At 38.3% G+C, this 13,294-nt stretch overlaps 1 protein-coding gene across 2 annotated transcripts in view; it reads right to left on the reverse strand.

Annotated features, from left to right (window-relative positions):
- GAK (cyclin G associated kinase) overlaps positions 1-13,294 on the reverse strand; it is a 67,177-nt gene that overhangs the window by 24,031 nt on the left and 29,852 nt on the right. For both annotated transcript variants that reach the window (XM_058043481.1, XM_058043480.1), the window contains exons 12-18: positions 11,494-11,543; positions 11,259-11,407; positions 7,408-7,530; positions 4,517-4,650; positions 3,341-3,535; positions 2,668-2,785; positions 192-271 (exon numbers count right to left, since the gene is read on the reverse strand). In XM_058043481.1, coding sequence (XP_057899464.1) covers positions 192-271; positions 2,668-2,785; positions 3,341-3,535; positions 4,517-4,650; positions 7,408-7,530; positions 11,259-11,407; positions 11,494-11,543 — 849 coding nt within the window. The remainder of the gene's footprint in view (positions 1-191; positions 272-2,667; positions 2,786-3,340; positions 3,536-4,516; positions 4,651-7,407; positions 7,531-11,258; positions 11,408-11,493; positions 11,544-13,294) is intronic.

A 13,294-nucleotide genomic window follows, 5' to 3' on the forward strand; every position in this document is an offset into this window, starting at 1 on the left:
GTACATTGTGTGTATAATGAACAATACATCTCGTTTCCTTAAGGTGAGTAAAAAAAGACTCTTATTGCAATCAAAGTCATCTACTTCCTGAACTGACTATATTTCCTCTCCCAGTATATGTTGATGTTTGGAAGGTTAAGCAGTTTCAAAGACAACTTCTTCCAGTCTCCTACAAAAAGATGTCAACATACTTGGCAAATTTCACTGTAGTGGCATTTCGGGGCACAAAGCCTGTATGGAACTGAATCTGAAACATCTTCATTGAAGCCATCTGTTGAAAACAAGAAACAGGAAACTGTATAAATCCACACGAACAGTATGTACAGTGTTCTGCCTTTAACATAATGCAAAGTATTATCAGTATTAAAATATTTTGAAGTACTTGCTTTGCTACAAAAAATTCCATTTAATTACAAGTATACTTTATCTTGAAAGATTTAAAGGCATTTGAGATAGAACATAAATAGATCTATTACCAGCATTAACAAACCAAAAGACCTTCAGTCAGGTATGTCTCATCACTAACCTCAAAACAGACTATCACAGTCTAAAGTATTTACAGATCCTGTTGTGGAGGCTAAAACTGTATAATCCTTGTTCCTTTTCTGAACAGCATATGCTCAGGAAAATCCATTGTGCAATATGCCAGCCAAGAAATACATGTACATCACATACAAAGGAATAGATTTAAAACAGTTTTAAATGTACCACATTTAAAAGGACACTTCAGAAGGCATTCAAGGAGGGTTTTTGGACAACTTCAAGTCAGCCATTCATTCCAGACAGAATTGTAGGGCTTTTGTCAACTGACTCATTTTAATCACTCAACTGTTTACAGATAAACTACTTTCCCATGCCTGATGGGAATATGAGTGTCCAGAAACATGCTACTATAGAATATTCAGGTAGCTCCTGATCTTGCACAAATCCAAATTACAGCTCACTGATCAATGCAGCCTGTATTTGTTTCCTAGCCTTAGTCGCATCATCTGTGATATAGCATTGCCAGTCCTTACAAAGAAGTCACACAGTAGTAGTCCTGAAAATGTTATAACAATACTGAATTATGAAAGCTTCCCTCGTAAATGAGTATTTCCTGAACATCACAACCAGAAACGAAATAATAGAAAAAGCATTGCCACAGATTAAGGACGATGATTCTTCCCCTCTATTCAGAACCAGTGAAGCCTCAGCTGTAATTGCAATGCCCAGTTCTGGGCTCCTTAGTACAGGAGAGACATGGACATACTGGAGAGACCTCCTCTGATTCATCCATCCCTACCATCATTTTCCTAGAAGTTAAACTGAACTCTCTCTCTCTCTAATTAGCTGTGAGAAAGTAGAAGACATTCATAACATCTAACTCTAAATATAGTAGAAATCTTGAAATGTGGTGGTTAATCTCTGAAATAGATCTGCAGAGAACTTTAGGGGGCAACTTACAGCACCATAAAACTAAGGACACATTGAATATTGTTCCATCAAACCTCCAAACCCAGATCATCACACACACTGTTGATGCATCATTTGTTACAGCTGACAGATAAGAAAGTTCTAGTCTTTTCTATCAGCGAATAAATGCCAGAGAAACCACATCAAAGAAACTCTATCATGAATAAAAGTGAGATGGTACAAGAAGTATAACCTAGCCTTGGCTAAATTTGGTCAGTTTTATGCCTTTCTCCTGATGACCTTGAACAATACAGTAGTTATTTCTGTGCATTAAGGAATCATTTCACTGATTTTAAGTCAGTGAAAGTCATTAATAATCATTTCATTTTAGTTTTAAGGTATTCTGGAAGATCTTGTTGAACATGACAAGATTCGATACCTTCCTACTCACAAAGCAGACAGAAAAAACCAGGAAGAAACCAATTTCAGTAAACACTAACTATGTATGAATACACATATATGTCCCACATGTACCAAAACTGGCTGAAAAATTGTCTTGTCAATTTCCAGAAACCTCCAAGCTCTAAACTTTGTGCTATCTGTCCTTATCTTTTACATGGATTTCTAAGTTTAATTGGGTTACTTATCTGGAAAAAAAAGAACATGGCTGTCTTTTAAAAAATTTGAAGACAGGCTTCATTAACAAGTTTTTTGTGATCTTGCAATACAGTTGCATCCATAGTTGAATTAAAAAAGGAAATATGCATTCTCCCTAGTAGAACAAAGACAAGTAAGAAAATCAGCTACAAAAATGGAATCTGACTTTAGAAATAGCCTATAAAACCACATGGATTTTTCTGCCTGTTCTGTACCGGCAATCTCTGGAATCCCACTTTTCTGCTGAGTGGTATATTTCCTTTGTTTGGAGTTTGTGTGCACAGAATTAAAAAGTTCTGGCTTGTTGTGCAACTTAATAGATAATAATTCCTGCCTCAAAAAAAACTGGCTGGGGAGTTTCCCTAGAAATATAACAATTATCAGTATTGAAGTACTTTCCGGAAATGCTTATAAAAGCATCTACATGTACAACATTGGGAGTGGACAGTCTCAGAAGGCCTGAAAAGGCTGAATTCACAAGTGAATGAAAACCTCAAACATTTTTCTGAACAAAGAATAGTAAATAAAGCAAAGCACTCAGTAGATAACTAGTAGGTTACAAAACTGCAACCAAAAAAAACCCACATCTTCCATTCAGGCTCTTAAATTCATCATTACCTTGGCTTGTAGTCGTCCTCCTAGAGTTGACCTGGCGTGATAGATCACAATGAGAACATCTCCTTGGACTGTTATACCCAATGGGATTACCGCTTTCCCATCTTCAATTTTAAACTCCCTAAAGGAGAAAAAAAACATAATCATAGCCAATTTATTTTAAAAAGAGATTAAATATTGTATTGCTTTAGATTTAGCCTGCTTTCTCCAAGGCCTTCAGTAGCTGGAAAGCTACAAGGACTTCAGTATTCTCTCAGTTTTCTTGTCTATGATTACCCACATGCAGCAGTGTTAGTACGATTTACAATTGTGCAGACACCAGAGCTGTACCGGGGCTTATAAGCAGTCACCTTGCAGCTGACATGCCTGGGGGATCCTTAAAGTTTCCATGACTGAGACATGATGTTATGCTCAGCACAAGTACATTATGGATCAATGTTCCCAGTCTTGCATCACATGGAGTGAGAAGAGAGTCTGGCTCAGTGCCTTGTAGTGCCCAGTGTGCCACCCCAGCATCAGCCCCACTGTTCTGCAAGACCAGCTGCTCTAACAAGCACATTCATGATTCACTTTCGAGACCAGCTAAAAGGGTACACAGGAATCTAGAAACACGTAAATGCTAGAATCCAGAAAACCATAACTTGCTGTTTCAGAGCAAGTCATAATCTGTACTTACTTCATTTTGTCATATTCCTGGGAGGTAGTGGCTACTCTCTCATCTCCCACATAAACCTCACAAAAAGGCCTGCAGCCATTACGCTGCTTACTGAAAAGCGGAACGGGAGTCATGACAATTGATCTGACCAGGATGGGCTTGCTGTGAGGAATAATGGGTTCTTCAGCCATCATGTCACACATGTACTCAATGTATCTGCCAAAACCAGAGGATACTCATTTAGTCAGAGCACAAAATTCTAAGAAATGGGTGAACACATAAGCAAGTTACATCTTACTCAGTCACTAAGCATTGTTAACAGTGAAACAGTGGGAACATTCACCACCACCTCCAGCAAACAGATTTTCAAATCTGAAAAAGGTTCTGTAGCTTTACACATAATGACTTGTAAAATAAACTAGTCACTATTTCAAAAGGTCTTAAAATGCTAATGTAGGAGAACTATTTATTTTGTATCTTATACATAATAGATCACTTAAATCTCCCTAAAGGGTTTAAATTTGTCCTGATTATTATGTCTTATTTTGTGGAGAACCCCTTAAGTATACATTAAGTAAATGTGTACAAAAACATAAGCTGTCCTTTATACTGAATTAATACTTTATTTCCCATCCTTCAAAATCTAATTGTTTTTTTAAGAAACAACCTTACTACCACTGTCACTTGTTATTCATACTTTACAGTTATAAGCTCTATCAAATTAAGTAAAATAAACAGTTTAAAACATTTGCCAAAGTATGTGCAAGTCGCCTCTGCAAGCACTCCCAAAAAAAAGGCACACTAGGCATTTTTACTGCATTGACAAAAATAATTTCTGGTATTCCCTCAGAGCTTGCAGTGCTGTGACATAATAAAACCTATTGTAATAAACTAGGAAACATGAAATAAGTCTTACACATGTGGAAGAGGATTTTATAATTAAGAAAGCATTCAAAAGCTCTGCACACCCATGTTTTCACTCCTAACATTTCTTCTCCACAGGGTATATTTGACCTATTTCTGATGGGTACTTACAGGCTCAGAAAATTCAGAACTCCCTTTAATTCACGATACAGCAAAGTATTTGGAAACACATGTTTGAACACAGACATTATTGAAATAATTTATCTTTCTAAAGACATCCTATACCATATTCAGAATTGAATAACTACTTGCTTCATGAGTGTCTTACAGTACCTTTTATGAGAAGGCCAAATGCCAGGTGGACAGCGTTTCATACTGAACATATAAACAGCAGCTTCAGCAGTAGTGAAGAGACGACAAAAACACAGAAAAGAACAGACTACAACAGCAGATGCTGCTCTTCCATCCTAGTAAAAAAAAAAAAAAAAAGTAGCTTTGTTAGTAAATCTAGTGGTAAAAGCATTATCCAAGTTACTGAAGAACATCCCATTATGTATCCCATATCCTATCATTATTTAATGTCATGATGTCCTAAGTCTAGTGCTGTTATTTGATTTGAAGTTTGTAGCTGAGTGTGAACTAATTTCCACACCATACAAAAGATATTACGTAATACTTTCTTGTTCAAATGTGAATAACTACTTTAGCTTAACACTATTTGAAATTTTCAGTTTATATTCTTTACCTTACTGTCACTAATACCCATTTTTTAGGTTTGTTTCCCGGCTGCTATCTGAAATCCCAGAACACTGCTATTTTTGACTGATAGACATGGACTACTGCTACAAGAAAAGTACAAAGGCTCAGAAGAACTAAACCACACTAAACTCTTTAGACTGCTGTCTAAAACTGTTAAGAAACAAAGAGAAAGAGATTAAAACTAGCTTCTTTCTGCAGGAATCCCCGCTACACACATATCCCAGATACATCCCTGTATTATAAAAGGCGGAAGATTTTTGGAAGAGATAATGGTTGACAGAAGAGGCCTTCTCCAGGTTCGTTGGCTGGCATCATGGAACAGAATTTTTATCATTCATTTCTTAAAGTTCTCGTGTACACTTTACATCACATCTGGCATAAAGCCATGTATATATATAAAAGTTTGCCTCACATATGAGGAAAAGAAATGAGTTAAGTACCTTGAACAAAACAACTCAAGGGAAAGATGTTACAGAAACTGGTGCTAAATCATCACACTTCCTCTTATCTACTCGACCAGCAATCGTGTGACACCGAGGTAGTACCACATTAATACAGAATTAGATGCCTAACCTCACAGCAGCACTGAAAATTATACTGGCTTTCAGGAGCTGACATCAACTGGCTTTTTACTTTCAAAACACTAGAAAACTCACAAATATGGTTTGTCAGATTAACAAATCCTGGGTTTGACTCTGATAGTGATATTCCCTATTGATGGCTATACAGAATCACAGAATTTCTAGGTTGGAAGAGACCTTCAAGATCATTGAGTCCAACCCATGTTCTAACACCTCAACTAGATCATGGCAGCAGGTGCCACATCCAGTCTTTTTTTAAACACATCGAGGGATGGTGACTCCACCACCTCCCTGGGTAGATGATTCCAGTATTTGACCACTCTTTCTGTAAAATACTTCCTCCTTAATTCTACCCTGTATCTCCCTTGGCACAAGCTTGAAACTGTGTCCTCTTGCTCTGTCTGTTGACCAACCCCCACCTGACCACAGCCACCTTTCAGGGAGTTGTAGAGAAGTTGTAAGGTCATCTCTGAATCTCCTTTTCTCCAGATGAAATAACCCCAGCTCCCTCAGCCATTCCTCCTAGGCCTGTTCCCAGCCCCACACCAGCCTTGTTGCCTCCTCTGGACACGCTCAAGTGTCTCAAGGTCCTTCCCAAACTGAGGGCCCAGAGCTGGACACAGCACTCCAGGTGTGGCCTCACCAGCGCCAGTACAGGGGCAGAATGACCTCCCTGCTCCTGCTGGCCACACTATTCCTGACACAGGCCAGGATGCCCTTGGCCTTCTTGGCCCCCAGGGCACACTGCTGGCTCATGTCCAGCTGGCTGCGGACCAGCACCCCCAGGTCCCTTTCTGCCTGGGCCCTGTCCAGCCACACCATCCCCAGCCTGTAATGCTGCAGGGGGTTATTGTGGCCAAAGTGCAGGACTCAGCACTTGGCCTTATTGAACTTCATCCCATTAGATTCTGCCCATCCATCCAACGATTCCAAGTCTCTCTGCAAAGCCCTCTGTCCCTCTAACAGATCAACACACACTCCCAGCTTAGTGTCATCTGCAAATTTGCTAATAAAGGACTCTAAACCCTCATCCATGTCATCAATAAAAATATTAAACAGAACTGGCCCCAGCACAGACCCCTGAGGGATACCACTGGTGACTGGCCCCAGCTGGATGCAGCACCATTCCCCAGAACTCTCTGGGCCCGGCCATCCAGCCAGACAGGTTTTGAATGCTTTCCAGCAGCATTGCAAGTATTGCCACATAGCCACATTTTGTTTTTTACTCTCCAGCAAAAGAAGAAGGTCAAAATTTCACCTGCAATTCTCTTAAACAAATGCAAGAGTGACCTAATTTTCAAATTCTGAGCAAAGCATTCTTTAAATTTATTCCTCCCCCTACCATGTTTAACATGAGGAGGCTCTATAGACAGTTTTATTGCTTTTTTTAGTTATATCAAAATTAATAATACTTTGGAGAATAGTGAAATCTACAGAGCAATCTGCTGTCAGCAAAAGCAGGTAGACCAGAAGTCTTACAGTCAGTTTCTGAAATTCTGTAGGTACAGATTACATTCTAAATGGACAATAATGGGATATGCAGTGTACACCCATCTATCACACAGAAAACAAAAAATGGAGCAAATACTGAAACACTAGAGTGGATTTTTTTTTTTCTTCCAAAGGATACTTTCCCTTAATACTGCCTGTATACTGCCTTCCACTCTAAATGCAAGTAAGCAATGGCTACATTAACATACCAATTTCCCTAAGGAGAAAATTGACGCAAGTAACTTCCCTACGAACACAGCAGGAAGGAGTTGACCCTGGGGCATCCAGTAAAGAAAGCCAGTAGCAATCACAAACTGAATGAATACCAGCATCCTTCTTCACAATTTAAAGCTCTATTGAATAAAGCACTTCAGACATAAACCAATTTCTTACAAGGCAATGCACAATGCAAACATTTTTCTGGTCTTGTTTCAGCCATAAATGCATGTTCTTGCATATGCTATAGAGATTCTGAAGATTTGGTGCTCGTCTTGCTGGCCAGCCACATTCAGAAACCTGCAGTGAGAGAGACAAGAGATGTGAGAAACAGTATAATATTGACACATATACACAGCCTGGGTTATGCAAATGTCTACAAGGCAATTTTACACTTGAATGCTACCTTCATGATGAAATTAAGAAAGACACTCAAGAAAAGCAGTGTTACACAGTGTAAACATCACAAAGAAGTGCAATAAAACTTCAGTTCTGTCTACAAATCTGCTGCACAAGAAGTATAAAGAACTCAGATTACTACCTGAAATATTCTCAGAGCAAGGAGTAAAATAAAACAGCTTTCAACTTAATTTGTGCACATACACTTAAGCAAATAAAAAGCAAAAAAAACCAACCAACCAACCAAAACAAAAACAAAAAAACAAAAACAAAAAAAACACCAAACCAACAATAAAAAAAAACCACCAAAAACCAAAAAAACCCCAACAACAGAAAGATTAGGCTTCTTATAATATTTGTCCTTTGTTCAAAGAGCTTGAGTGGTTCATTAATATTCCATTTACAATTACTGCTTCAAAACACTAATAAAAAATCAGCTTCACTGCTAAGAATCTATATCCTTAAAACTAACTGTCCAGTAAGGATATAGGATATAAAACTTGATTCTTGGGGCACTGGAAACACCTAAAGAGTTAGATATATTAAGAATTGAAAAGCAAGTTACAAATGAAGCTTTTTGTATTTGTTTTTAGTCTCAACCGCAATTGTCAGATATTGAAGACCAAGTTTTCCTATCAGCAGTATGTCTTCCTATCTAGATAAAGAGTTCAAGGGTTATTCTGATATAAATTACCTGAACTGATTATCACAAAAAACTGTGTTTGTGCCAAGCACAGGAAAAAAGATGGAAATAAACAGTGCAAGTCTCTTCATTGTACTCTTGTATTTTAATTTAAAAATAAGGCCATTTCAGAAAGAATCCCTTTGTAATTGATTTAAATTGCACATTCCTTTTTTAGTGCAAGCTTATGCAAAGTCACCAGTAAACAAAGAAAAGCTAAGGCAAAAAGTCCTTTATATCCCTGTTCACCACAGGATTCAATGTGGGCTTCAGTACATCTCAAATATTACAACAGTAGTGTGTGCAGGTTTCAGCTGGAGTAATTTTCTCCATAGCAACTAAATGAGGCTGTGTTTTGCGAGGGAACCAATTTGTATTTGTGACGGAACCTAGTGTTGATAACACAGGGATTTTTTTTTATTGGTAAGCACAGCTTAGATAGAGCTAATGTCTTGTCTGCCTCTCACATCAGCTCACCAACAAGCAGGCTTGGGATGCACAAGAGGGAGGGGACACAGCCGACAAGTGACCCCAGCTAACCAAAGGAATATTCCATAACATAGGACATCATGCTCAACCCATAAATCTGTGGGAAAAAGAATGGAAGGGGAAACATTCAGAGCGATGGCATTTGTCTTCCGAAGGAATTATAATGCATGATGGAGCCCTGTGTTCCTGTACACCTGCCTGCCCATGGGAAAAGGTGAATAAATTCCTTGTTTTGCTTTGCTTGTACCTGTGGGTTTTGCTTTACTTTTAAACTGCTTTTATTTCAACCTATGAGTTCTTACTTTCACCTTGTGATTCCCTCCCCATTTCTACCAGGGAGGAATAAGCAAGCAGCTTGGTTGCTGGCTCAAGTTAAATCACAACACTCCAAAAGAATCAAATTGAAGTGTTGCAGCTTCAGACCAGAACACAGCCTAAAATAAGTGTATTCAAAAATGCAAAAAGTACTGACTTTTTTCCTTTTAATCTACCATTTACTTTCCACTCAAACACTAGGTTTCCTACAAGATGTAACAAAAACAACATTACCTTCTGTTTCTTAGCTGTGTTTACAGCTCTAAATGTCCTGACAATTAGCAGAATTATGGATAGTGCCCAAACTCTCAGAGCAATCCATTCCAAAAAGGACTCAAAACTATCAGAGAAGCTAGTTTCAAAACTACCATTAATTTTAACTATGATTAAAGAAATTTGTAGAAGATCCATACAGATAGAAAACAGCAAGAAACTAGTAATACATAATTTCAGAAATACCTTCTAAGCAAAGTGTCATAATTAAGAATTTTAGAAGCTGCTCTCCTCTGATCACGTTTAAAGGCTTGCCATAATCATCTTTTGCCAGCATTAAAGTAAACCTAAGCTTCTTTAGGTTCCTACATGGCTGCTATCATCCAGCATTGAACAATCAAGTTAGTCAGCATTGCTAAACATCTCGATTTCAACAGGCAGGTAAGAGTTCCAAATACAATTAGAGTTTGTTTCCAAGTAAAATAACTGCCTTCCTAAATACTCCTAGACAAGAAAGTGATCATGAACCTGTAATCTTTCAACTAATTATGACCTCCTATGACTTCTGAACAAAACCAAGATCATATTACCATTCTTAGTATCAACACATCAGAAATACCAGGTGTACAGACACCTCAGACTTGCATATCTAAAAAAATCCATTGGTAAGCAAATTCCCAGTCACAGAATTTATCATTCCAGAAGCAGAGACTGATCACTTTGCAGGATGTGGAATAAATCAGTTCACCACACCAGTCTCTGACTTTCCAGCAATCTAGTGCTAAAAAGAATTGCCGAACATTTTGCTTTGAGGTACCTGCTACAAAAAATCATGCAGTAGATTTCCTGTGTAATCAAGCTTTTTTGCCTTCCATCTTGAATAGCCTCTACCTGAACTTCATATTGAACCAGATACACATAAAGAAGCTGATTGCATTCATCCAAAGAGGCAGTAATGGCTTCTTTCAGGTGTGACAATACTTTATCTTGTTTACAAGGAAACAAAAGAAAATGATAGCACTAGGAAGAATACTTTAAATATACCTCACCCCAACATTTTAAGTCAGCTCTGGTAACTGAAACAATGCTAAGGATGGCTCTGTATAATAAGGCCCAAAAAGCTTTATTACTCTGTAACTAATAATGGTTCTAGACTCTCTTCTTGGCAGACAGTATTGTGTGGAAGGGGCATGATCACTACAGACAGTTAAGGCACTGGACAACTCCCTACACAGTAACAGTCCCAACTGTTGAGCCAGGACAGTCAAGTTTTACTTAGGGGCAAACACTGAAGCCCAGAATCTTGGCACCAAACAAGATGCTCTCAATACCTTGTTGCTGAATGTGGCAAATGCCTTCATATTAGTATCAGAGAAATTGCCAGGAAGGATAATGGAGGCTCAGCTAAATTACAACAATACTGAAGATGGTGGGAATAATCAGTCAGCTACGGCTGAGTCATATGGGAGTCAAATAGTATGTAATGGGGCAAAGAGAAACTCCAGTGAACAGGTTATGCAAATCACTATGTCCTTGACAGAGGAAAATGGTAGAATATAGGAGAGATTGAAATTTTAGTAAGACTTTCATTACTTTAAGTATTCTCTATTTAAAGTACTTAAATGTGAAACACATAATGTACATGAGGCATGTTTTCAAAGATATTACTATCCTAGAAAAAACAGACTTTAGTCTGTTTAAGATTAGTAATATTTTTTAAGAATAAAGATTAGTCTGCTACCAGTTAAGTTTGGTTTTAAAGCAAGGACAAGGAAAACACAGGTAACTCTTTGACCTTGTGTTTGTACTTACTCTTTTGTCATCTTTTTGATTAACCTACTTTAACCTATTTTACAATAAAAATCTAAAGGTGTAATGAAAACATTATGTTTCAAGGCCTTTTAGAGAAATACACAAAAACGATACAAACCCTGTTATGGAATCTTGAAGGCCTGTATGTTCTTGGAGAGAGATTGTACACAGCATAATGGCCAGGATGTTTAGAGTCCAGACACAACCGCACATCTTCTATATTATTTTTGATGGCAGATTCCACACCTTCAGCTGGAAAGGACATCACTGAAGATAGAACAAACAGCGAGTGAATTTTTTCATGTATTAAGAGCAACGAAAAATTATGTTTAACAAAGATATAGATATCATACCAGCAATTCTGGAAGTGATATATGATATATCCAAGTCTCCTTTTGCATAACTGAAAGAAAACACATTGGTTTTAATACTGGGAAATATAACCATTCAAGCCGAAAGTCTAAAAGCCAGAGCTCTCCAGTGGCACCCACCACTATGAACAATGTTTCAATTCTTCCATCTGAGGCTCCTTACATTCACATTTCTAGAATTTCATAACACAGCTTTCAGAACAGATACTGTGTTTAAGCAGTTGCTCATTTAAATTAGTTGCACCAAAAGCATCTGTGGGTTTTCGTACAGATACCCTTAATCTTTAACTCACTCCTCTAGCCCCTGCTCTCACTGATAAAAATGCACTGAAGGGTGTCAGTTTGAAAACCTAATGATACATTAATGTCTTTAATGAAGAATATCTCAACACCTAAAAGAAAGACTACTAGCTGAACATCTAAGTTTAAATTACATAATGCTGGCATGTTACTATCTATCACAGATGGCCATGCTGCCCAATATCCAAATTCCATATGGGCAGTGTTAAGAACACTTCCCTGTCTAGCCATTCAGGAAGGACTCTGGCAGTCACACTTGAGCCACTGCCAGACCTGTTACTGCCAGGACTGAAGCCCCTTTGCAGCTGGAGAGCCAATGGGTGTCCCGCTGGACTCCTGCACACCCCGCACTCACACAGGCAGACCAGGTCTCCTTACCAGTCGGACCCCAGGCTTCCCATGGCAGAATCCCAGATCTATGGCTGCTTAAAGTCATTTAATCCTCCTGCAGCAACAGAGTAAGAGCTGGAGCTGCTGCCTCTCAGGAGGAACTCCCAAGAAAGGAAATAGTGAGCTTTTATACTCTCACAGTTTATGGGTGCCAAAGTCTGGGCTCTTCCTGCTGAGTCCTCGGCTCCTGCAGTGCCTCAGTGTCCGGTCACCCGGCTGGGTCACAGGCCCCCGTGTCCTTTGCCTTTCCAAACATTGGCAATTCCTGACCTCTTGCTGCAGGCTCCCAGCCAGAGCTCAACCTGCAGCTCCCACTGAGCTGCACCCTGAACTACCTGCACTCAACACAAAGAGTACAGAATCTCTTTCCTTGTTTAAATAATTCTTACAAAAATTCACTTCCAGAGCTCCCATAAGTGAGCAAGGCATTAGTCAGTACTCATCTCTCTCTCATACAACTGTGCACCATTTAAAAGTGCAGGCTTTTCAAAAAAAACCTCCCAGTAATACTTAGGTCAATTCCCTGCACCTTTACCTAATCATCCACACTATGTCAACAATTAACTAATTTAAGACCACTATTACATTTGTTTCCATGGTATCTGCTATGTAGCAGAATGAAATAGCAACAGAAAAAAACTGAAGAGAGTCAGTGTAGGCCAACAACCTCGAGTATAACTACACAAGTCTGCACTCCTGGACTGGAAAAAAAAAGAACAAAACTCATCAACAGAATTTGATTTAGACTAATAGATGAATTTGATTTACATTACCTTAAATATCTCAGTAGCCTATTAACTCCAGAATATTAAAATGTCATTAAAACACTGTGATGCATATTTAATTAATTCAGAGGCACTAACAAAACTTCTGTATCACAACAAAATTTCAAGACACTGCTTAGAAGAGCAAATCTAGGATACTACACTCAAATTTTTAAATATCTAGAAAGAACATGAAGTTTTGATTCTTTGCTGCTTGTTAGTAATGGTGGAGGTTAGAGGTACTGATTAAAAATACATATTGTATATATAAATATATATTTAATATTCAAGGATTGTAAGGAAGATTTTGAGATTGGAGAAGAAAAATC

Source organism: Melospiza georgiana, chromosome Z, assembly GCF_028018845.1.
Source record: "Melospiza georgiana isolate bMelGeo1 chromosome Z, bMelGeo1.pri, whole genome shotgun sequence".
Lineage (NCBI taxonomy): Eukaryota > Metazoa > Chordata > Aves > Passeriformes > Passerellidae > Melospiza > Melospiza georgiana.